Here is a 26,322-nt window from a genome sequence, read left to right on the forward strand (position 1 = left end):
CTGCAGGGACTAAGCTTTAGAAGCAGAGCAGCTGGTCATGGCCACCTGAGCTCAGAAGGCCTTGCCTGAGACCCTGTGCAGTTTATCTGCTAAATCACAGAATATCGTCCTCTAGTGCATTGCTCCATTGGGTCGCATTCTGGTAGATTCTTTGCCCGTTGTCTTTGCACCCACTATGTGATAATAATTAATCCATTTAAAGATTTTCCAAATTGGCTTATTTCCCTATGTTCTACATTTTAGATTATCTTTTTCTTCACTTACAAACACTAAATAATATAAGATGGGAAAATTGATTCAATAAGAAATTTAAAACTGATGACCCAGATACTGTATAGGGTTTCTGGCCAGGCTACACAAATACGGATGGTCAGATTTAGACAGAGAGAAAGCTACATAGTTTCTTCATAAAAACACATTCACACAGAGCTTCAGATGGCAATGTCATAGAGCACAGTAGATGGCCATACTTTATTTAGAATATATATATATATATATTTTTTTGGTATAACAGGTTAGATCAAGGTTTTTCTTGGATACGACAAATCCTGACATAATACCTTTCCCAAATTTAAGGAGATAAATCACATACATAGAACAAACTAGTTCCAGAGTCCGTCTGTGACTTTGTCTGAATGTCCTGTCTGGGCCAATGTAATGTTGATGTTTATTCTATAATTGCAGTAGCCTGCTCTCTCTAACATACTTCAGCAGTTTTTCACATTGAAATTGTTCAGAACATCTCTTTAAATAAGAGGCCTATAATCAGACAATAGAAATATTTAGAGAAATTAAAATGATTACTTTTCTTAGATGAGAGGCAAAACATAACAACAAATGGATATTTTGATTAAAATTATTATTTATCAGTATGACTAATAATAACAAAAATAACCACATCCATTAGTAAAGTCTTCAGATTTCAAGTGCAGAATTTGGTTACCACATTTATATTAGATTTATCAGCGAGGAATCTTTTTCTTTCTCAGATAAGGCTGACCTAGCTAAAAATCGGCTAAGCCATTGGCAATATTGTCATTGGCTATAGTGAATCTGCCATCAAATCATGTGCTCAGGAATCCATTGTGACTGATGACAACCTTCAAAGTTTTGGCTTCGTTGGGCTCCGTTAGAGCTGAATACATCTAATTTAAACTAGAATGACGAGTCCTAGTTTTATTATAGGAGAGTTCATCCACCTTGCTTTTTTCATTGTACCTACTTTCATCTAAAAACAACTACATTAGTTAATACCTCCACTGATTTCATCAGAAAAGTCTAAGTATTAGGAAACTTTCAGACTATTAGTGACAAAAAATAGTTTTCCAAATTCTGTTTTTCATTTGACAGTTTGAATTTTATCATTGGCAACATATATTGTCAATTGTTTTTCTTGAAGTGGCAGACTTACTTCATTCATTTTAGAGAAGATATCCGCCAAATATGCAAGTCAAAACAGCCATAGTTTGTCTGTCAGTCGTTCTGTCAAATAGAAATGGTGCTCCATGAAGCAAAAAGCAACTAGTTGAGCTCACAACTCAAATGCTCACACAAGCCCTTTTCCTGGAGACAACCATCACACCTCAGGGTGCACCAGGAGTACTTTATGTCTACTTACCGTTTCACCACCCAACATGTTAAAAAGACCTATAGCCAAAGGTCAAGATTTAATCAAGTGAATAATTTTTAGCGCTTCATCAAGGACATTCTTAAATGAATCTGCCTTTTTTCTTTTTCCTGTGATTGCCTGGCAGTGCAACACCTTCTGCTTTATGCATTCAATGACCACTTTTAGTTTGGTGGCCTTGCCTTAATTCATGCTGAGGTACCAGGAATTTTACCTAACCTTGTTTTGCCCTATCAGTGGATATGTCAACACAATGAAGAAAGCATCTTAGAATTATTATGAAAATAGTTTTGACCCTGTGGAGCCCTTCAGAGTGTCCTGGGTACTGCCAGAGATTCACGGATTGCACTTTGAAGACGTCTGACCTAATGTAATGCCAGGGTTGATGACCATTGGCATAGCTAACAACTGTGGTATTTAAATTTTTTATTTACAACCAGGTGTTTCAAAAAATCAGTATTCCTCATACAGAAATAATCTAAATATACCTCTATATCAATATCAATATATTTCATTAGGATTATTGATATACATAACCTGTTTCTGCTATTCAGCAGTATGGCAGATTATTGAAGAAAAACTTTGTTAAAACGTTTATATATTAAATATAAAAACATACATAATTATTTTATGATGTTACTGCTACTCTATAATTTCAAAATAATTAAAACTTGTCTGTGTATTAATATGAAATGACCCCATGGTCTTAGAGACATGTAGGTAATATCTTGTGTTAAATATAAATGCACTGAATAAATCCAATATAATATGCATTCAGAATAAGTGGAGTTGAACCCACAAGGCTGATAGAACTCAGAAGTAGACTCAATATATTATGATACCACTTGATCCAGAAATACCTGAAGTTTTGATATTTCTAATTTATATATACTAGATGTTTGATTTAAGTAGAAAATAATTTTATTATGATTTATTAAACAATGAAGTCAACCCTGTTTCTCTTTGGACAAAAATTCTGATTTTGCGTTTCTTTTCTCTTCTCTCACTAGGTTTGATAGCCGTTGTGATCTTTATCTTGCTGTGCATCTCTGCCATAGCTGTTCGCATTTATCAGCAAAAAAGGTTATACAAAAGAAATGAGGCAAAAAGGTCAGAGAATGTAGACAGTGCTGAGGCTGTTTTGAAAAGTGAGCTTAATATACAAAACGCAGTCAATGAAAATCAGAAAGAGTACTTCTTCTGATTGGCAGCTATGATTTAACTTATAACTACAACAGTCTGCTTTAATAGCCAGGGGCTCTCAATGGACAAAAAAAAAGGTCTTACACTGAATGTACAGGCAATGAATTTGCAGCACTGCCATGTTGCCGTGTCCAGACTCGAGATGGCTCCAGGAGGCCTCATCTAGTGACATATTGCCCATAGCAGTCGTTCTATATAACAAGAAATTAGATATTGCCATTAATTTCCAACTGATCTGATATGATCTAAAACAGAAGTTTAACTCGCTTGATGACTACGGTTTTTAAATGTGAAAGCTGTAGCCTTGGTCTCTCAACCATGTGATGCATAAGTTTTGTTAGAGGTAAAAATCAAAATTGGACTATAATGACCTTGCTTTATTTGAGAACATATGCTGTGTTTGCTTTAGTGTTCCCATGGTGTTATTCATAGACCTGGAAATGCTTCTCAGATCCTGTTTGGCTGGTGTTTGCATCTTCAGTGGCCAAAAGTATACAACCCCCTTTGCCTTTCTCTGTATTACATTCAATACAATTCATCAATAGTCTCAAAAGATGTTTTGTTGTCATTGGTTTGTTTGTATTGCTGTTTTTATATTTGACTATTCTTAATGATTTTGAATACATTAGGTTTGGAGTGTCAGACTTCAGCTCTGAACATAAAATTCGTATGTGACAAGACTCAGAAAGCACATTGGTCGTCAGTATGTAATGTCTTGCCTGTTAAAATATCTCTGTTTGATTTGCTATCTTTAATAGTGGCAGTAGTCAAGAGCCTGGGTAACGCCAATTTCCCAAAGAATGTGAAATGTTTGCAACGAAACTGGTTCATATAAAAAACGCAGTTCTTAACACTGCGAAAAATATTTTTATTTACAACTGTAATATCCTAAATGAAATATACTTCCAAGAATGTTTTCCCCAAATGTTATGTCAGTTTTCTTTATAGGTTTATGCTTCTGTTTTTCTAAAGTTTATTACCAACTTTTCTTTGATCTCTCTTGATATATTCCGTGGAGCATGTTCTTGTGTATTAGGAAAAAAAGAGACAAAGTGTAGAGCTCCATTCCCCATTCTAAAATACATACTCCTTCAGGCATATATTTTGCTGTGCACTGACCCTCCAGGACATAGCTTTTTGAAATATATGCTGCAATCATGCCCCCTTTCTGCCAAAACAGTAAAGTGATTAAAGGATGCTCATTCTAAGAGGTGATGGAATATTATACAGTATATACCAACTCTGCATTCTAGTCACTTCTCATTTACGATGATGGGGTAAATTTCTCAAAAAGTACCAAAAATCAGTATAACCTACTAACTAGTACATTTTGATTAAGGGATATATACATACCAGGAGATCAAAGAATTATCAATAACTATATGAAACTGTTGCAAGAATTAATTTTGAGACCATGTATACAAGATGCTGGCGTGTAGCTATCTTTGAATGCTGGGAGCCAATTATATAATCAAGACACTTTGCTATTTATACTCATGCTTTCCAGGTGCCTGCCAAGGAAAAATTGGATTCCTTAGTTTGTCCACACCAGGACAATTTGGAAATATGTAAATTAAGCATCTTATTTTACATATTATCCTTCTTAACTCTCCTTACAAAACCTGCCTGTCTTTTCTCATAGCATTGTATCCATATTGATGTTTCTGTAAATGCCTGACTAAAACTCACACAGTAGTTTATACCTATGTTGACGAATGGTATACTTTTTCTTTTTTTTTTTTTTTTTTTTTTTTTTTTTTTGTGAGGAGATCAGCCCTGAGCTAACATCCGCCAATCCTCCTCTTTTTTTTTTTTTTTTTTTTTGCTGAGGAAGACGGCCCTGGGCTAACATCTGTGCCTATCTTCCTCCACTTTATATGGGACGCCGCCACAGCATGGCTCACCAAGCAGTGCGTCGGTGCGCGCCCGGGATCCGAACCAGCGAACCCCGGGCCGCCGCAGCGGAGCGCGCGCACTTAACCGCTTGCGCCACCGGGCCAGCCCCTACTTTTTCTTTTTTAATTAAAAGACCTGTGGTGGCTAGGGAAGGATTGAACACAGAAATGGTAGCTTTTATTTGATGCAAAGCTGAACACAAACATCATAACAGCTCTGAATCTTTTACAAGTGTTCATGTTATTTAGTAGCAGCATGAGGCTGGTTGGGAGCTGGAATACAGACAGGTTTATAGGTGGGGAAGCCTTATAGTTCTCTGTGGTCTGCCCTGCTAGAAACCGCAACCTTATGGCATCAACACGCATTGATATATCATATGCCATGATTTTATTTCCTGATTTGCAATCTGTTCCTTCTTTTTTCTTATTAAAATGCATTTTTCAAGTGAAATGCAGAATATATTTTCAGAGATGTTGTATAAAAGTTTAAAATGAGGGAATTATACTGGATTTTTTTTCTCAAAACCGTAAAAAGATGTGTAGATGTATGCCTTCCTTACTGATGTGTTTTTTAAACCTTTTGGTACATCCTTTGATTATTATAAATTGTTAACAAAAGCTTCATTTATGATGTGTTTTTCCTTTTAAGTGGACTCAAAAATGAAAGAAAAAATAGAAAAATGTTTATTGATTGTAACAAGTAAAGAAAGTTAAACTAGATTTTAAGTTTTGCCAGAGAACAATGATTTGACTGTTAGCAATTGCTTGTTGAAAGGTTATTATATATTTAAATTGGGTGATGTTCTTTTACTTCTGTGGAGAGCTTGGCCAATGAGCACTATATAGATGCACAGGGTTACATGGAAGAAAATAGTGCACTCTTCTGTAATATAAAAGTTTAAAAAAATTCTTTATTTGTGGTTTCAAATGAAAAAGACGAAAACAATATATAATTAACTTTCTCTTTTTGGGAAGACTAAATTTTCCAAGTCTCATTAAATTCAAATGTGCAATATGCAAATAGAGTAGATTTAGTGTGGCATATGAAAAGGGGGGTCATCCATGGGAAATAACATCTTAATTTTGTAGAAACCACACCACTCAAATGGCCCTTGTCCACTCTAGGAAATAGCTCCATTTAAAAAAAAAAGAAATCTTTTTCCAAGTGCTGCTCTTTAAAACACATTTAATAAATTCTTTAGACGTTAAGTTAAAGACAACAGCAACAAGAAGAAGCAACCAGACAACCAACCAAATAGAAGTCAATTATTTAATTAGGTGGTATTGTCCTTCATTTACAACGGAATCTTGGACTGGAGTCCATCACACAACTGGGGAGCACTGATAGATTATTTAGTGTGAACAACTCAGTTTTACAGATGAAATGCCTAAGACACAGATCTATGAGGTGGTACTCCCGAGAGGATGTGTAGCAATGTGTAAGTGGTGAAGCTGTGACTAAAATTCCGTTTTACTCCACACGTTTCTAGTCGTAGTGTTTCCAAGATCTAGAGTTTTGACGGTTATTTAGTGGTGTAGAAAATTTGAAGGATCTTGATATCCTCTTTTTCCAGAATGACCTATAGTTCTAGATCTTTTGCATATCTTTTTAAAATGAACATAAACCTTTATTTGACAGGTCACTGCAATTGATAGATTTGGTTTTCTTTAAAAAAATATTTATTAAGCTTATGGGCCTTGACTCCAGGAGAGACAGTTATAACTGGAGCGCTTGTATATAATCTTTGTGAAATACACATATGATTTAGATCTGACTGATTGAGTCATCAAATATTTTCCTTATGACAGAAGAAAGATGACTTAGACACGTCTCATGTCAAACTCTGTCCAGTTGATTGTTTGACTTTCCAATCCCTCTATCAACTAAAGGATGAATCTACCAGAAACTTTCAATATGTCCTGGTTGTCTTCTACTTTTCCAAAGTTTGGATGATGGAGAGTGGTAACAGGGAAGAAAAAGTTCAGAAGACGACTGACTGTGTGTTGGGGAAATGTGCAAGTGAGCACATGCGTGTGTAAAAGAAAGAATATGAAATGAAGAGAAAGGGAATATGAAACAGTTTGCATATAATGTGGTAAGAGAGTTGGACTTTTGGTGTATCAACCCTGGATCCTGGTTTTGAAGATTTGCAAATCAAAATAAAATGGGATGGAAAACAATCTGACCCACAATTATAATGGCTTCTTTTGCGATCTTTTTTTATCCTTTTCCCTATTGATAACATTATATTTAATTTTTATGAAAAATATGTATATATATTTAAAAATCAATGGTATAAGAAATCTTAAAAGGAAGAATAGCTCTCCGCTACCATATCCCTTCTCCATCACTTTCAATTCTTTTAGCTGTCTCTTTTTAGCTATCTCCACTTTTCTTAATGACATGCTGTTAACAGGCTGAGTTCCCTGGGTAGCAAACTCTGAGACAGAGATTATCATGAAGGAAGTTCATTAGGGAGTGCTGTAGAGATCGGCATCTGTGGGGCAAAGAGCAGTGCAGGGTGGGGCAAATGGACAAGTCGGGTTGTGGTGCAGTTGCACAAGAGCTCAGCCAACCCTGTTGATATGGCCCTTTGAAGATGTCCTGATTTGGGGTGAGAGGGCTGGGTATTTATACTCCTGTATCAATCAGGCATTGGATGTGTCTGCCTGGTGAAGTGGGCATGAACTTGGACCAACAGCTCTGTTCAGCTTGAGCAGTTCCTAAAGGGGGAGGACACACCTCCTCAGCATCTGGGGAAAGTAAATCCTTCAGTTCTGAAACAGGGATCCGGGTGGAACAATACAGTATCCCTGAGAGTTCACCTCTGTGCTGCTCAGATCCACCTGCTTCATATAAGTTCTGGGAGCAGCTCCTTCAGGACTCTGATGGGTCTTGTCTCCTGGGGAAACTTACACAAGGAAACAGACCACAGACCCTACCCCTGCAAATGATCTTTGGGCTGCAACTGGTACTCACTATCTCCCTCCTCTACTACCTGTCCCAGACTCCCATATCTCCAGCTGACGACTCTGCAAGGAGTTTGAACTCTTGTTTACTGTGACCTTCTCAGGCTGTAGCTGCTGCACTTTTGCATTTACCATTAAAATTGGTAAAAGGAGTATCTACATGTGAACATATTCCTTCCTGCCCCTGTAGTGTAACAACAGCTCTATCTGTTGTTGCTGATCATGGACAGTTACCCCTGACATAGCCTCCCACGTAACATTGCATCAGCCCAAGATCCACGTTACAGCAGAGGATGTGTGGAGTGAGCACATACCATGAGATATGGTGGTTCTTCCATATCGTATCATCAGAGGGTCTCTGTAGATCCTCAAAAGGTGATGTTGGCTGATGCCTTGCAGGCAATAAAGGCAACCCATACCTGAAATAAGTAATAGTTCTAATCAAACGTAATTTCTGTCCCTTTCAGGGTGGAAAAGATCTGATTTAGTCAACTCGCCACAAAATTGGTGTCCTTGTAGAGGGGAACCATTTTAGGGGTGAACACTGGTCTCTGTTGCTGACCATTTGAGCATTCAGGAGTGGTGGTAGCTACATCAGTCCTGATGAGTGGGAGCTCATGCTGCTTGACGATGCGTAGCTTCCATCTCTGCCTCTATGACTACTCTGTTCATACATCCATTGTACTAGCACTTCAGTGGCCAGTGATTGATGCTGGTTGATACCAACTGGCTAAGTCCGTTTGCCTACTTGGTTGTTTAGTGATTATTCCATGGCAACATATGCTTCCTGGTGGACAGAGATCTTTACTTTTCATGCCCATTCCCATAGGTTCCTCCTTGTGCTTCTACTTCAGACTTTCTCATCTATAATCTTCCAAATCTCCTTCTGGGTCCCTGACAAACTGGCCAAATTACTGCCTACAAGCCCACATATATTATAACCTTGGGCCATTGCTTTCACACAGAGTGAATGATGAGGGGCACCATCCAAAAGTTCTGCTCATTGGTAGGGTCTCTCCTCACCTCTCTCTTTCTGTGCTACCCGGATTGCAGCGGAGCTACCTTGCATTTTCAGCTTGCACCCACATTCTAAATCAATCTGTGCATGCACCAAGTTCATACATTTCTCTTCTTCAGCAGTTGGTAATAAGAGACCATTCATGCAACCCTAAGCGTGAACTGAGGGAAATGTGCCGGGGAAGTGTAGTGGGATGACATAAGGATCTGGGCTAGTGGCTTGTGCAACTTGTTTGTGCCTGCTCATGCTTGATCCCAGATGCACCATTTCCAATTTATGATGGCTTTCTGCGGGCCCAGCTAACTGCGTGACTTCATGGGTCTGATAGAACCCAGCTCATTATGGGCAATTTCACCCACATTTACTGTCCCAATGTGAGGCACTTCATCTCTAGCGAGGCTTACTAGCACGCCTGGCGATCTTTTAGAGAGTTGTATATTTCTCTGCTGCAGATGACATGGCGTTGTTCCCAGACCTTGAGTTTCTGTGATATGATATTCCTGTTGGTGACTGCCAGTGAAGTCCACATAGCTTCTTTTTCCACCAATGATACCACTAAGAGCATAGAGTCTGTAGGGTTGTATGGTCCAAGGGGCAGGACCACTTGTCTGCTGTCTAGGCCCACTGTAGAACCCTTTCTTGCTCAGGGCCCCATCCAAAGCTGGAAGCCTTACATGTTACCCAATAGATGGTCAGAGCTCTAGTCCCAAGTATGGAAAAGGCTGCCAAAATTTTCCTATCTTTTTTATAGTGGGAAGTGCGAGATGCATCACTTCGTTGTTTACTTTAGAGAGATGTCCCAGCACGCCCTAGATGAGGCGTCAGCAAACTTTTTCTGTAAAATACCAGATAGTAAATATTTTAGGCTTGTAGGCCATACAGTCCCTGCCACAACTACTCAATTCTGTCATTGTCACATAAGAGCATCCATAGACAATATGTAAAAAAAAATGAGTATAGCTGCATTCCAACAAAACTGCGTACAAAACAGGTGGTGGGCCGGATTTGATCCAGAGGCCGTAGTTTCACCTCTGCCCTAAAGCACTAGATCCTTATGATTGTCCTGATCGGGTGGCCAGTGTAGTGGATTGTCCTGATCGGGTGGCCAGTGTAGTGGACTAGTATGGTCTTCTGCAGGATGTCCAGATGATACAGGTCTCTTCAGACTATACCATGACAGAGAGAGGGAGTGTTAACATAGCCTTGGGGCGAGACTGTTTTCCATTCCAGGTGACTACAAACTGTTTCTAAATTTCCTTTCTGATAGGTTTGGAAAAGCCAAAGTACCAACCTCTGACACAGCACCTCCACTTGGGGCTTCTGCAACCTAACTCTCCTTTGCCGTGTGAGGTAACATATTTATAGGTTGCAGGGACTAGAGTATGGACAGCTTTGAGGGGGCCATTTGTTTGCCTGCCACACCCCTATTTACTGTGATTTCCTTCATCCAAGGAAGGACACTGGCCTGATAGCCTTCACGCCAGACCCTTTTTGTTTGAACTTTTCTAGAAAGAAACCTGTATTCAGGTGTCTCTTTATGCTTCTTTGTGTAAAAGGCTTGTGAACTAGCTGCTCTAATAATTCCTGAGTTAGATGTATAATGTTTGGTCCATTTCTTACATAAATTTGTCTCACTTTCCTTATATGGAGGAAATGGAAAGTAGTCGGTGAATCTAGCCGGAGTGCAACCTGGGCTCCTCCCACGGCTCTGGCTTCCTGCTAACCCTTCCCTCCTCCAGAGAAAAGATTGGAAATTCTCATAACTTGACTTGCTGAGCGCCTTCATATTGCCTCTCTGAATATTAGGAGCTCTAACCATTATTTTTTTTAAAGTCATTAAATTATTAATACCTATTTTATCAAGCCATAAACTAGCAGGACCAGTTCTTATTACAATTCTTTGTGTCATGCCAGACTAATTTGTGTTTGCTCTTAATAAAATAATTTCCTTATTCCATGCACTGATACTAGACATAACTTTATGCCCATTGAACTAACACGTCTGCTACCAAGCTGTTCAGGTGAGAAACTTTCTGATAAATTATGTTTCTGTGAATGAATTCATGTTTCTCTTTATTTTCAACAGGAACAAAATTTTTTAATTGAGCAGTGAAATGACCTGTTCTTCCAAAATACATATTACAAGAAGATGGCTACAAATTACTATGATGATTAAGAGACTCTTTGCAATAATTTTTTCATGTGGTTAAGATATTTGGCAAACTTTTCTTAGTAGAAACTTATAGCACCAAATAAATTATTGTAGAATGGTATCTTCTGGACTAGGATTATAGTTATATGAAAGAAAATAAGCCCGATATAACAAAAGCACCACATTTTATCATACCAAAAAAAAATTCAGAAACTAAAACACTGACCAAACTAATTTCAACTTAGAATCCTTATATTAAGAACTGTAGTGGTCATAATGCTGATGATAGTTTCCGAATGGTGTCACATTTTCTGTACACTCATCCTCTTTCTACCTGTAATTTGTATAAGAGAAAGAAAATTGCTCCTCTTTCCTGATGACTTTCTTAGTGGAAATTTAGTACACTTCAGCCTTACTATAGTGCAAATTTCATAATGTATGAAATTGATGTGCTAGAGTCCACCAATCATGCCATTCTGATGAGTTATTCTACTTAGTCTTCTGTCCTGCTGTCCTCTCACTCAAGGTGGTACGACTGCCTTCCCGCTCCCCAAATGTCAAGACCACAGCCCAAGAAGAAGCTCAGTTCCTTACCAACTGCTGATTCCTTTCTGCCCAAGGTGAATGACATTTGTATTGTTGAGTGGAAACTTTTACCTCAGACACAGGATAGGGTCTAGCTCCCAAGTCATTGCCAAGACACTTAAAGTGCCTGACAGTGAATTTGCTAGAGGATAGAATATCCATCCTTGTGGAGTATCAAGTGGAGGATTTTAACATACTCTCTCTGGTACATTCTAGGGACTCACCACTGGGTTAACCTGAAGATTAACCTCATCTTGCATGCTCTAAGCCTCATCCCAACAATGTATCTATCTGCAGTTCCCTGCTGCTGGCCTCCTCCAGTGTTTCCTGTTTGGTGGAATAGCAGCACCATCCACCTATTTGCCAAAGTTGAAATAAAACCAGGAGTCCCCTTTCATCACACTGCCTGTTTGCTTCATCACCAAGGTATGTCCATTCATCTCTTAAATATATCATAAACCTATCCTCTTCTCTGTTTCTCCAAAAACCTCATTCAAGCTGTTATCCTCATTTGGATAGTCCACTGAAGTGGCCTCCTAATTAGTCTATCACATGAGGACGGCAACCTCTCAACCTCCTAGCCATTCCCTAGTCTGCAAACCTGTCTGTATGACACTCACATTCACTATCATTCTTTAGAAGCTTCTCTTTGCTCTTAGGATGAAGGTCATGGTGACTATATATTCTATATGGGTTATCCTTATTCTCTCAGATTAATTATAAATGTATCATATTTCACTATCAAGAATGTTCCATTTTTAATGATAAATTATGTAGTTAACCTGAACGTAATCATGATCTGGCCCCAGCCTCATATCCCATGGAGATATCCCACACTAATATGCTTTTAGTTCAGTTCCACTTATTTTCCATTCATCCCCTGCCCCATTGCATAGATTTTGAGTTTGCTGTTCCTTTGTAGTAAATTCTTTCTCTGATTAGTTAACTTATTCCTATCCTTTTTTTTTTTTTAATTTTTTGTTTATTGCAGTAACATTGGTTTATGACATTGTAAAAATTTCAGGTGTACATCATTGCACTTCTATTTCCGCATAGATTACATCATGTTCACCACCAAAATACTAATTACAACCCATCACCACACACATGTACCGAATTATCCCCTTCACCCTCCTCCCTCCCCCCTTCCCCTCCGGCAACCACCAATCCAATCTCTGTCCCTATGTGTTTGTTTATTGTTGTTATTATAACTACTTAATGAAGGAAATCATACGGTATTTGACCTTCTTCCTCTGACTTATTTCACTTTGCATTATACCCTCAATGTCCATCCATGTTGTCACAAATGGCTAGATTTCATCGTTTCTTATGGCTGAGTGGTATTCCATTGTGTATATATACCACAGCTTCTTTATCCATTCATCCCTTGATGGGCACTTAGGTTGCTTCCAAGTCTTGGCTATTGTGAATAATGCTGCAATACACTGCTGGTGGGAGTGCAAACTGGTGCAGCCACTATGGAAAACAGTATGGAGATTCCTCAAAAAATCAAGCATAGAACTACCATATGATCCAGCTATTCCACTGTTGGGTATTTATCCAAAGAACTTGAAAACACCAATTTGTAAAGGTACATGCACCCTTGTGTTCATTCCTATCCTTTTGAGCATCGTTTTCTCAGCCAAGCTTCCCTGGTCTCCATGGCTAGGTCAATTCTCCTACTGAAAGCACTTGACATACAGCACTTGTATGCCTTCTCTGTGAGACTGAGCCCCATGGGATCAAGAGATGTGTCTCTTAGTGTTTCGCATTCAGTCCTATCACCAAGCACAGGGCCCGATGTTTAACAGCCACCCAATAGAGTTAATTGAATGAACATAGATTAAATAGGCAATGACTAAGAACTGGTTGCTTTCTGTATACATACAATTGAAGGGTCAGTTTCTGGTGACACACCCCATAGGAAAGTAGACTGCTACAAAGATGTATAATTATCTTTGTCTTCAGAACTTGAAGACCGCTAGTAATGTTTAAATGCAACTTCTGTTATTAGCAAAACAGATTAACCCATCCCCCATGCCACTGTACTTATCAAAAAAGCTTCTTTAATCAGCGTCTTGTGTAATACTACACCATCACTAACATCAGTCTTCTTTTACTGTCTTGCAACAAAACAAAAGGCAAATGTGGGCACTGAAAACTTTGTTCTCTAGTTACGATTCTTACATGGTCCAGTCCTCATATCTCTTATTGTTCTTCCTAAAACCCATTAGCCTCCACCCCACTTTTCCATATTTTATAAAGAGTGCTGCCACAATCAGTCATTTACTTCTGTCCCTTCAGTACTGTTCCGTTATGTAGAATTGAAAGCTAGTTTCTCAGCAGTTATCTGATGTAACACTTCTTTTGTTGAGTTTATGTAAGATGTATACAACACGTGCTCACAATTATACAATATGTTCTCAGTAGTAGGAGCATTTGGATTAATTTAAAAGAAAAGGGGTACAGTTTGAGCATAATAGACTAGACAGTAGATTGGAAATAGATTGGAAAAAATGGGGATTTTCAATATTGCAATGACCTTATATAATTTGTTGGGAAGATTATATTTTCTAATATAGTTCTGTTTGGTTTAAAAACTGTTCCTCTTGGGGCCGGCCTGGTGGCGCAAGCGGTTAAGTGCGCGCGCTCCGCTGCGGCGGCCCAGGGTTTGCCGGTTCGTATCCCGGGCACGCACCAACGCACTGCCTGGCGAGCCACGCTGTGGCGGTGTCCCATATAAAGTAGAGGAAGATGGGCGTGGATGTTAGCCCAGGGCCAGTCTTCCTCAGCAAAAAGAGTAGGATTGGCAGATGTTAGTGCAGGGCTGATCTCACAAAAAATGAAAAAAAATTGTTCCACTTGAAATCCATGTGGTTTGGGGAAAGGGAGAAAGAGAGAGAGAGCACTCTTATTGGACTAGATGCTTCCCGTTGGTTCAGTGCATCGGCTCTGAGAAGCTGGAAGGCAGCAGCCCTGTTGTGGCTTCACAGGAGTCAGCATCGCTCCATTGGAGAGTGACTTTGGCGTGCAGGATGATTGAAGGTGATTGTTTTCACTTACTTGATTAAAACTGGTGGAAACACAGACAGTCCTCTAGTTATTTTTTATGCAGCTTGCTGACTGTTATTTTTCTTTTTATTTATTTATTTATTTATTGGTGAGGAAGACTGGCCCTGTGCTAACATCTGTTGCCAATCTTCCTCTTTTTGTTGAGGAAGATTGGCCCTGAGCTCACAGCTGTGCCCATCTTCCTCTACTTTATGTATGGGTTGCCGCCACAGCATGGGTTGATGTGTGGTGCATCGGTCCACGCCTGGGATCCAAACCTGCGAACCCTGGGCCACCGAAGTGGAGCATGCGAACTTAACCACTACACCAGCGGGCCTGCCCCTGTTTTTCTTTTTAAATGGACATTTACTACCTATTTAGAACAATAAAATACCTCAAAGCAAACATTAAGGAAAATGTGGCTTATCTATCACATGCCCAACTCCTCTTGATAGTAATAACCAAGGATACAGTGTCCGTTGCATGGTAAATTCTACATTTTTAAAAGTTGCTTTATAGATTGATTTTGTGATCACTAATAAACCTTTTTAGAAACTATTCAATTAAGAAAACCTTAATGAAAGCCAATTACTCAATGCTCTAAATTTGCTAAATTTTATTTTTGAGGTACTGAAATGTGTTTTAAATGAGTCATATGATATACATTAGTGCTAAAAATGTTGCCCTTGTTCAAGACCAATTTACCCACAATAACACTTATGGGCAATTAACATCTCATTTTGCATGCTATATTCATCAGTAATTTTCTTTTACTAATTCTAATGTTTAGAGAGTGTAACTACATTTATAGTAAATGCATTTTGTTAGTAATCAAGCTGGACTTTCACTCAACAGACCTGGCAGTTTACGTGGGAGGCTGTGCCCATTCATACACCAGTAGCAACTTTCAGAAGATAAACCCAAATGTGTACCAGGAAAGCAATTAAATGTCTCAGTAGCATTTTAGGTTTAATTTGCAAATAGCACAAGAAAGAGTGGGTCTCCATGAAAATGCTGTCTCTATCTTTTTAAAAACTCTTTTATTTGAAATAATTTTAGAATTACAGAAAAATTGTAAAACTGGTACAGAGTCTACATTTACCCTTCACTTGGCTTCCTTCATGTTAACAACTTACATAATCATACTTCGATTATGAAAACCAGGAAGTTAATATTAAATACTAACCTGCAGATCTTACACAAATCCTCCAGTTTTCTCCCTAATATCCCATTTTTGTTCCAGGATCTAACCTAGGATCCCTGATTGTGCTTGGCTGCTGTGTCTCTTAAATGTTCTTTCATCCATGACAGTTCTTTAGTTTGTGCCTGTCTTTCATGACCTTGACACTTCTGATTTTTTGAAATAACTGATCATTTTGTCGAATGTCACTCAATTTTGTTTTCTCATGATTAAGTTGAGTCTATGCATTTTTTTTTTTTTGCAAGAACACCGCAGAAGTGATGTTGTGTCCTTCTCAGTTCATAATATCATGGGGTACATGATATCAATATGTCCTATTACTTGTGATGTGGACCTTGAATTATTGGTTACTGTAGTGCCTGTTGAGTTACTCCTTTGTAAAGTTACTTTCAGCCTAGGCTGATTTCCTGTTTCTCCTTAAATGTTTACCCACTGATTTCAGCATCCCTTAGTGGATCTCACCTCCTACAATTATTACTGTGGTGCATGCCTAATGGTGCTTTTGTATTTCCCTCATTCCTTGCACATTTATTAATTTGAATTTTTCTATAGTGAAGAGCTACCCTTCTCTACCATTTAATTATATTTTCAATTATTTATGTTAGCACGGACACAGGCATATTTATTTTATTCAGTAAGTCATGATCCAGTACTATGACTATGTGCTTCGTTGCTCAGATTGTTCCAGATTTGGCCTCTTTGGTGATGACCCCCAGGTGAGGCTTATGGAAGGGCACAGAGTATCATATGAGTCAAATTAGCTGGGTTTTTGTTAAAGAAATTAAAGTATTGATACTGATATTTAACTAATCACAAATACTTAACTTCTGTATATTTCTAGGAGAAAAATACCTAATGGAGCAAGAATAAATAACCATATTTTCCCATGTGAAACATCTTTGTCTCTACACTACAGTAGTTTTAAGCAAAGTTCAGTTCAACTTAAGTGATTTCTCTTCCCCTCTCCTCTATTTTAAAAGGAAACCTGTCACTTCTATAACTTGGCTGTTTTAAGTAGTCTGCATTGCTATTGTGAAAGATAAACAAAGCCAGACACTAGTTAAAGTGGTAAGGATAGATTTTAATTAGTAATAACTAGTGAAATAGGGAAAAGAATCCAGTGTGAACTGAACTCAAGTTGGATTTGTACAGAGGTGACTGGGCATTTTAAAAGGAGGGTGGGGGAGTATGGAGGGGGTGGGTGGGGGCTCAGGAGAGTCAGGGAAGTGAAAAATTATAAAAGGTTAGTCAGTGGAAATGTGATTAGGCCACTGTGTCTGCTTGCTGGCAATTATCGAAATTAGGATTCTATCCTCCTATCCTCAAGTATTGGCAGGAACAGACAGTAAATTATTTTGACAGCCTTGAGTCTTTTCAGGCAGGCACTTTAGGGGGCCTACAGCCATCTTAGGGATGTTGGAAGCTATCTCAGTGTTAGTTCAAGTCTTTATAGGACAAGGTTGAGGCCTAGTCGAGAAAAGGGCTCAGAGGAGCCTGGCTAGAGTTTGGTCAAGGAGAGAGTGGGTGTCACTATGTCCTCTGACTCTCTGTCCTTTGGTTGGTGCTAATTGTTTGGCTGTAATTGACACAAAAATATAATTATGGTTTTATTCTGCAGACACTAGAGCTCTGAAGTTTCTGACTCTGTTTTTAAGAACATCTTTTTGGACATAAAGGTTTTTACCTCATCTGCACACAGTCTGGCTATGACCTGTGAGCATGTGTCCAATGCAAAGAGAGCTCCCCAGTCATGCCTCCTGTCTGCTCTCCTGGCTGCACCTGCAGTCACCCACCGACCGCTTACATCTTCAGAGTGTTCCAGAGGGTACAATGTATTCTGTGAAGCTGAATTGTTAAGGGACCAAAAATTCTTCTCTAGATATTTTAAGACACATTTATGTAAAACACCAGGTGTTGGTATTGGTTGGTGTTTTATGTGTGTATAGCTCTACTTATCTGTGTTTGTATAAGTATATATATTAGTATATATGTGTATATATTTGTATACATGTATATATATATATGCCTGTGTAGTTTCTGTACTGTGTTTGTATGCTTGTGTGTGTTTTATGAACTCTGTGTGTATGTTTTCTTTTACAGTCACTTGTCTGAATTATAAAAGACATTTTTAAAATCTACTTTGTTGGAAATTTGTAAAGGCAGTTAGATTATTTTCCAAGTGAGATGGTTAAAGGAAACATTGTAAATACCTTTGTAGACTCTTTTGGCCTAAGTTTTCAAAGTGTCTCTCTCTTCCAAATTAGCCTGATCTATTTAACAACACATACTCCAAAGCCTTTTCATCACAGCCTCCTGGAAGATGCCTCTTATAAACCCTAATGCTGCAAGTAAACTTCAGTATTATCTTATTAATGCACTAAAGGATATGTAGCTTGGCATATACTAAGTGCTCTGTAAGTGTTAATATCTATTATTATGCACTTCACCTCAATCCAAACAATTGGCTCATCAGTAATATATAGGTAATAATTTCCATGTGTTAACGTAAATAGGAGAACATTCATTTTTTATTACTAATATTTGTTGAACACAAAGCACAATAGCTTAACAACTACAATTAAAGCATAAATTCCAAACATCTCCAAAGTGGTTTCCAGATTGCTTTGCAGGACAGGATAGGGACACGGGCGAATGCTAGAGGTGTCTGTGACTTCGATGAACATTATTATTAGAGGCAGTAGTTCTCAAAATTTAGTCAAAATAAGTCATCTCAGCTGTGTGTGCCCAGACCCCAAGTCAAGTGATTCTGATTAAGTGTGAGCAACAGGAATTTCCATTTTTAATCAACATCTCCATGCTGGTAGATGGTGGAACCAGAGTTGGTAGCTTGAGAGCTGTTCTTCGGGTTTGGTTGTTGTCTAGAGGAGGTAAGTGGGGAGGGCCGCAGGAAATGGAACTGGATGTGTTTGTAAGCAGCGACAGCCTGTGCAGGGAGCAGACCCCTGTGAGCTGGTGACTTCCAGGAGGTAGAGAAGCAGAACCACTGTGGGGAAGCTTGGTGAGTGTCTGAGTTCGCCTTCTCAGGAAGCCAGAAACCACCCAACCTTTGCATTTGGTCTCATCTCATTCAGTGTTGCATTTATTGACAAGTAAGTCATCTCTGTATTGATTTTAGGAAAAGGAATAAAACTCAAATGTGTGTTTTCAAAGTGAGTACCCACCCTGCAACAGTAACGTATCCCTTAAGGAAAAGCTAAAACAAGGATGTCCAACTTTTTTTTTAAATCAATGGCAATTTTCAACTTAATTTTTCTAAATATAACGGACTAGATTTATTCATTCTCGGCTTGTGATGTGGGCAGAAACCATGGGTTCATAGGATTTGTCTGTGATTTAAGTGATGTTTTTGCACAGCATTTTTTTACTCTCCTGTTTCTATTTTCAAACTTGAATAAAAGATAACATGGCGTTCTGCTTCACTTCAAGCATAATGTAACTCCTTTGAAGTTTATGAGTGAATGCCTTGTGTGCTGAGTAGGCTTATGTTCAATCCAGTTGAGTATCTTCTGAGCTGTAAAATGTATCAGAATTCTTGAGTCTCTGGGAGTTATATACAAGTAGCAGTAATGTGAATGTAAACAAGGATTTCCACCTGGGGATATGAACATGGTCTCCAAGTGGTGTAGTAGCAAAATATTTGTTTTTTTGTTGTAATTAAGAAGTTAAAAGTCCAATTTCCAACTATGTTTTCCAAAGTTATTTGGAAAATTGGAACTCTCAATAATATAAGTTAGAATTTACAAGGCTTCTGACTTTTAATTGTGGCAAATCTATATACTTGTAAGGCTGCCAATACAAGGTATCCTCGCCTCCAAAAAAACCTCTCACAAATTTAGAATTTAAAATGCTGTTGCAAAGAAATATGTTGAGATGCAACATAAATACACATTGAGGCTAATGATAACATTTCAGGAAATTGGATGCTTATTTCAAAAGGAGGGAAGCAATATTGAGGATACTCTTAGAATTTATCAAAGTGGTCTGTTCGTTAGAATCACATGGGAATCTCTTTTGTTGTAATTATTATTTTTATCACTTGTAGTACTAAAACCAAAGCATCTTAAAGGCAGAAGATAATTAGATTTTAGACCAATTAGTTTTTAATTGCTTTAGGTCTATCATGATGGGAGTATCCAATAAGCATATTTTAAATGTGAAACTGGATGTTGAGAGAGGTGAGCATGGAGCTGTGAGAAGGGAGATAATTTGCATAAGCATTGTGGTTAAAGCTGTAGGAGAGTCTGAGATAACCAGAAGATAAAAACAGAAATAGAGCAGCTGGGAAATCATTTATTCATTTGTTTGTTTGCTTTGCCTATTGTGAATTTTTTTCCTGAAATCACTGTTTGTGAAGTTAAGATTAAAAAGATGAACACAGAAACTTTCAATATATGAAATGCAAATAGTAGGTATCTTGAGAAACCTGAAGGGTGAGTTATCTAGAGCTGTGATTGTCAATTTTAACCTGCACATCAATCACCAGGGATCTTGTTAGAGCCGTTTACTGATTCAGATGATCTGGAGTTTACCCTGAGAGTCTGCATTTCTAACAAGCTTCCAGGGATGCCAGTGTTGCTGGTTCATGGATCAAACTTTGAACAGTGATGTTTTAAACTGAGTGTGTACACGCCCGTGAGTGGCTGTATTTTGAAGAACCAGTTGGGGAGGGAACACAAAGAAATATCAGAGAATTATGTCAACACTCCATGGATGTAGAGAGAGTTTTATTGAAACAAATCCTTTGTGAGACTCCATATCCTTTCTCCCATGAGGCTTTGCACGAGGAAGAACAAAGTGCTGATTAACATCCAGGTCTTGAGCTCCTGCAGTCCTGAAATCAGCTGATGCTGCTCATTGGGGAAGCAGTTGTGTGGAAATAGAGTTAATCAGGTAGAATCTGGTGGGAAAGAAGATTTAAATTAAATGTGTTGAAATAATTGAAGGAATATTTGTTGAAAAATTCTTAGGATTTTTAGACCTTGGAAATTCCTAGGTGGAATGAATTTGTAAATGGGAATGTATCATATTTCACGTAACGGGAAGTTTCTACTGTAGCCTTATTCATTTGGTCTTTTCATATGTCTTCGCTGTTTCGGAGACAGAACACAGTGAGTTTCCTCAGCAAATTGCATGTTAGGGCTTAAGCAGGTGTAAAAGTCTTGAGATTTTATGACACATAAACACGTTTTTTAAAAACTATGTTTAAATTTTTCCTGCCAAAACTAAACCCAAGTCTTGGTTATAGAGCTTTAACCACCCTCAGTTGTGGTCGTAAGTTTATGTAGATCATTGCTGGACGCCTTTACAAACGTTCATTCTCTTTTGTGAAAAATGTGAAATGTGAAAAGTTCATAGGTAAAAATGTAGATTTTTAAAATTCATTTCTCTAGAGTAAAATACATAAAACAGTGTGTTGTCCCTGTGGTCTAAAACTGTGGCAGAAATCCCTTCTTTTTGTATGTTATTTCCTGTCTGGGTATGACCAGTGGAATAGTCCTTAAATGTGTGGTTTTTTTCTGTGACCTTCCAAAGGTCACAGATTCTTGCTTAACATATCTAAAATAGTTATTTTAACTTGGGACTTACAAGATAACAGATAACTAGCTAAGAAATGCTAAATGACGTTAGTGATAGATGAAATACTAAATGACGTTAGTGATAGATGATATATGGGAATGTTTGCTGATAAATTTATGCAATACATTTATACTCATAAAGTGTGGTAAAGTAGTCACCTGTGTTTCGACCAGTGAGGAACTCATGCTGTTCCACAGCGTCCTTCACAACTGTCGTTTCTCATATCTTTGCACATTGCTGGGGTGAGTCCTGTTCTGATCCTTAACTCCTGGCCACAGGGTCTTGCACACCTTCTGTGTTTTCTCCATGCTTGACCATCACTCGGTTTTCGTATCACACTGGCTTTGTTGCCTGACAGCCACTCTAAGTACCTAGCCTGCAAGCCAGTTTGACTCTGCAGTGGCCATTACAATTTCTGCCAACCCTTAACCCCTGCTGATTGATCTATCTCCTCTCATATTCTTCTTCAATGTCATTAACCTAGCTCCAGAGAGAAGCTCCAAGTTTTCAGTTGAAATAATTTTGCTTAGGGGACATTTGGAAAGCTGTTCTACAGAGATGATAAAATAAAACTGATGTCTCTGGTCTTCCCATTTTTCTTCAGAACTTTTTCCTTTTGCCAAAAAACAATCTGCCAAACTTAGGGCCATATTTTGCAACCAAAGGTAGGAGGAACATCCGAGAGAAAAGCAAGCAAACAAACTGTAACTCATTCTCTGCCCACTAGAGTAAATTAAAATAGGACCATTATGTGACTTGTCTTTATATCTCCAAAGTTTGGCCCCATAGGAAAATCTCAAAAAATGCATCTCACAAGCATTTCTACTAACCTTAAATTTGGTTAGAGATTTGCCGCTTCATTCCAATTTTTTACAATAATTACTTAGTGGATATTATGGACTAGACACTTGCTAGAAGATTAGTGGATCACAGAGACTTTTGCATTCCTGGCTGTGTTACTGTGCACAATCTACTAGGTCTCTGGCAATAGCAACATAATGTGTGATAGATGCTTAATAATATGTTAGACCAAACGCCAAGAAGAACACAAAAGATAGAAGTGACACTGTGGTTCCACCTGTGGCTGTAATTTCAGCTGGATCCTGAAGGGTGGATAGGATTTTGACAGGAAGGAAGTGATGGAGAGGAAGAGAGAGAGTCACGAGTGAATGCGGAGGTGCCGGGGGAGTGGGGTGTGGAGTCAGTTCGCCTTCCATTATGTGCAGATGTGGAGAAATTGGATAAATGAAAAGGAGAGATTAAAATTGTACAATTTCAGTCATTTCCTCAGCAGTCATCTCTCAGAAGGCTGGTTCTATAGCTTCTGGCAGGTGGCCAACTTGCTAAGTCCTCTTAAATTGACAGAGAAGCCAGATAAATATCCACTCTTGGCAGCACTTCCCTGACAGATGGTCTGGCATTCATGGTATAATCCAAGACAACAATGGCAGAGCTAAAAACTCTCTAGCCTAGCATCTTCTAGTTATTGCCTGCAATATGTAACTAGGATTTCAATGTGCTAGAAGTTACTGTGGTGGAAACAAGGGAGATGAAGCCACATATAATAACCAAGAAATTGCATCCACATCTAAGAGGGTGAATGTCTCTGATGGGGGTACATAAAAAGCTGCCTTTCAGGCATAAAGTGCAAAAATATAAGAAAGTAAGCATATTTTTTTTCTCTCGAAATGAATGCCAGTAATACACTTATGACCCCACATGAAATGGAAAATAAATGAGATTCTAAGAAATTTTGTTCAGTAGTTTTTCAAGTCTTTTGGTCAATGAGTTGAGTTTTAGAGCCAAGAAAATATTTCAAACAACTTGTAAGTGTTCTTGATGGCTGTAGTAGTTATTTGTACTGTTATTTGTGGACGCTCACCATGCCATGTGCAAGGATAAAGGACAATGTGGTGTAGTAATGGCAGTGTGACCCAGAGGAAGTGGAAAGTGGAAGAAGGTGGAACGCCATCACATAACTGGGTCTGTGGGCGTGTCATTACCTCTCAGCTTCAGTTTCCATTTCTCATAATGAGATCTCTTCTTTGCTAATCTAACTTTTATTGTGGAGAAATTACCATGATTTACCAAAAGCCGCTTATTTCTATGTCCTATAGAATGACTTAGCAACTTAGATTATCTCTTTGTTTTCTTAAAAAGACAACATCAGCTAGAATTATAGAGATTTTGATAGAATGTCAGTAAATGTCTTTTAATAATGAAGATATTAATGGAGGTCTCTGAAGATAGTAGCGTTGATGCCTAAATTAAGATCTTGAGGAGGAAAGTATGTGCCTTCACCAAAATAGAGTAGACTAAGGGAAAAGAATTATTGATGCTTCCAAGCCCTTTAGAGTCATGAATCCGTCTATTACCACAGTTGCCAATATTGTCAGTAGAAACTGAAACTTGTAGCCCCAGACTAATTGCAATCTTGTAGTTACTGTTTGAAAGGAGGCCATGATTGATGGTGGAATCTCATAACTTAATTTCAGTTTTAGCTGGGAAATTAATTATACCTGTTTTTCCCATAGGTCTAATTATTTCTTTCTAAAAAATGTTGCTTTGAATTGATATTTTTGTTTCTAATATCTATTAATGATAACTTAAAAAGAGGTAAATTTCTGTGTGCCTCTGCAATAGATTTATACCTAAGAAGAAAATCCATCCTAGGTTCTCAATTTCTGAGTTAAATAATGTGAAGTCACTTAGGAAGGGACCCTATCCAAAAGAGATAATAGATCCTCCAGTGAGGACCTCCAAACTCTGTTTGTTCCCGATTATTACACAATCCATGTGATTGCGGGAGGAGAGAACGATCTGTTGGGGGAGGAGTACTTATTTCAATGACTGAACAAAAACGTATTGATCACTGAACCCATGCCAGCTCTGTTTTAGGTAGTGGAGATGTGATAGTGAACACAGACAACAAAAGTCCCTGACTTCTCAGATCTTACAGTTAACCAATAATAAATAAATATCGATCTTAGGTAATTTCAATGCCCTGCGACTACAGACCACCACCAATGCACCTTTAGTTAAATAAAGCTCATTGCAACAAAGCACAACACACTCTATGGGAAAATGGAGTGTCTCAATAACGATGTGTTAGAAAGGACTTTTAGAATTTAGGTTTGTGTTAGATAATTTTGGGGAGGTTTTGAGAAAACAGGCTTTGCTCTGGATTGGATGCTGTCTGGAAATGGAAGTAATTCTATGACTAGGAATCTTAATGAATCTTATCTAGGGGTGTAGAATAGAGTGAGACCAATACTGGTCAAGTGAAGAAGCAAGAATCATTCATTTCAGCTGGGAGAGAGGAAAGTGTGGGATTTTTCTGGTTTTCACAGTGCTTTCTGTCTCTACTTAGGCACAACTATAAAATAGTATTTTTTTAATCACATTTTATCATGGTCACAAGGTGACTTTGTCTGGTGGTGGTATTCTGTGAGATTGTTTATATTGGGCAGGAGAACACCAAGGCCCGGCTGTGAAGTCAGACCAGCTCCTGGAAGTCAGGGGACGCTTTCGTTGTTCTCCCTCATGATATAAACTATGGAATAAGAAACAGGCTAAGGATATTGGAGTGGCAGTGCTGTTTTAGATAGAGTGGACAGAGAAGCCTTTCCTGAAGAGGTGATATTTGAACTGAAGTCTGAGAAAATGAGACAACATGCCATGTAGATACATGTGGGGAGACAGTTCCAGGCAGTGGAACAGCACATACAGAGACCTGAGGCAGGAATGTGTTTGCTATGGTCAACAAAGTTCCACTTGTAGCCGTGGCCATTGGCATAATGATTATAGCTGTTGTGTTCATTGTTATAGCAGTTATGGTGGGGACAATGGAGGTCAAGCAGAACTGAGGCTAACTACTAATAAAATAGCAGCTACTATGTATTGTGTACCTATTTTGAACTCGTGTAATTTTTCTCACTTATTATCACTTAATCCTCAGTGAATTATTTAAGTGAAAGTACAGAACAGTACATAGAATATACTCAAATTTATGTTAAAAAAGTACAAATGCGTATGAGTTATCTATTTCTCTGTAGTAAATCACCCCAAAACTTAGCAGCTTAAAACAACAAACAGTTGTTATCTTGTCATTTCTGTGGGTCAGGGATATGGGTACAGATTCTCTGCTTCAAGGTTGCTTACAACCGTGCAGTCAAGATGCGAACCAGAGCTGGGGTCTCAACTGGAGGTTCAAGTGGGGAAGGATCTGCTTCCAGGCTCAAGCTCATTTACATGCTTGTTGTCAGGTTTCTTCTCAAGGGTTGTTGGGCTGAGGGCCTCGGTTCCTCACTAGCTGTTGGCTGCAGACTGCCCTCAGTTACTTGCCATACGGCTTTTCTTTTGTTACTCTTCCTCAAAGCCAGCAAGAGGGAGAGTCTGCTAGCAAAACCCAAGTTACAAGCTTTTGTAACCTAATCACAGAAGTGGCATCTTCTCAAAGTTGATGAATTTGTTGGAAGCAAGATAGTCAAGTGGTGGGGATTACAAAAGGCTTTGAACACCAGAAGATGGGATTATTTGGGACCATCTTAGAGGTTGCCTACCACAATGTGTGTGTGTGTGTGTGCATGTGCATCCTATTGCATGCCTATAATATTTCCAGAAGGATAAAAAATAAAATAGTTGCTTGAGTGACAGTAGAAAGGTGAGAGGCAGATGACTGTTTATTCAAGTTTCTTTGGTTCCCTTTGGGCATGTAAAGCCTGGGTTTGGGACGCAAGTTGGACCTTCAATTGGCAATATCGAGAGTGAGTTTGAGCACACAGTAGTCCCCCCTTATCCACAGTTTCACTTTCCAAATTTTCCGTTATCTGCAGTCAACAATGGTCCGAAGATATTGTACAATAAGATATGTTAAGAGAGAGAGAGACCACGTTCATGTAACTTTTATTATAGTATATAGTTATAGTTGTTCTATTTTTTATTAGTTATTGTTGTTAATCTCCTACTGTGCCTAATTTATAAATTAAACTTTATCATAGCTATGTATGTGTAGGAAGAAAC

At 38.5% G+C, this 26,322-nt stretch overlaps 1 protein-coding gene across 1 annotated transcript in view; it reads left to right on the plus strand.

Annotated features, from left to right (window-relative positions):
- The window catches only part of CNTNAP4 (contactin associated protein family member 4), a 261,402-nt gene extending 235,810 nt beyond the window's left edge, over positions 1-25,592 (plus strand). The window contains exons 24-25 of the mRNA XM_058528320.1: positions 2,638-2,737; positions 25,424-25,592. Coding sequence (XP_058384303.1) covers positions 2,638-2,737; positions 25,424-25,592 — 269 coding nt within the window. The remainder of the gene's footprint in view (positions 1-2,637; positions 2,738-25,423) is intronic.
- Positions 25,593-26,322: the final 730 nt, after the last annotated feature.

This window comes from Diceros bicornis, chromosome 32 (assembly GCF_020826845.1).
Source record: "Diceros bicornis minor isolate mBicDic1 chromosome 32, mDicBic1.mat.cur, whole genome shotgun sequence".
In the NCBI taxonomy this organism is placed as follows: domain Eukaryota; kingdom Metazoa; phylum Chordata; class Mammalia; order Perissodactyla; family Rhinocerotidae; genus Diceros; species Diceros bicornis.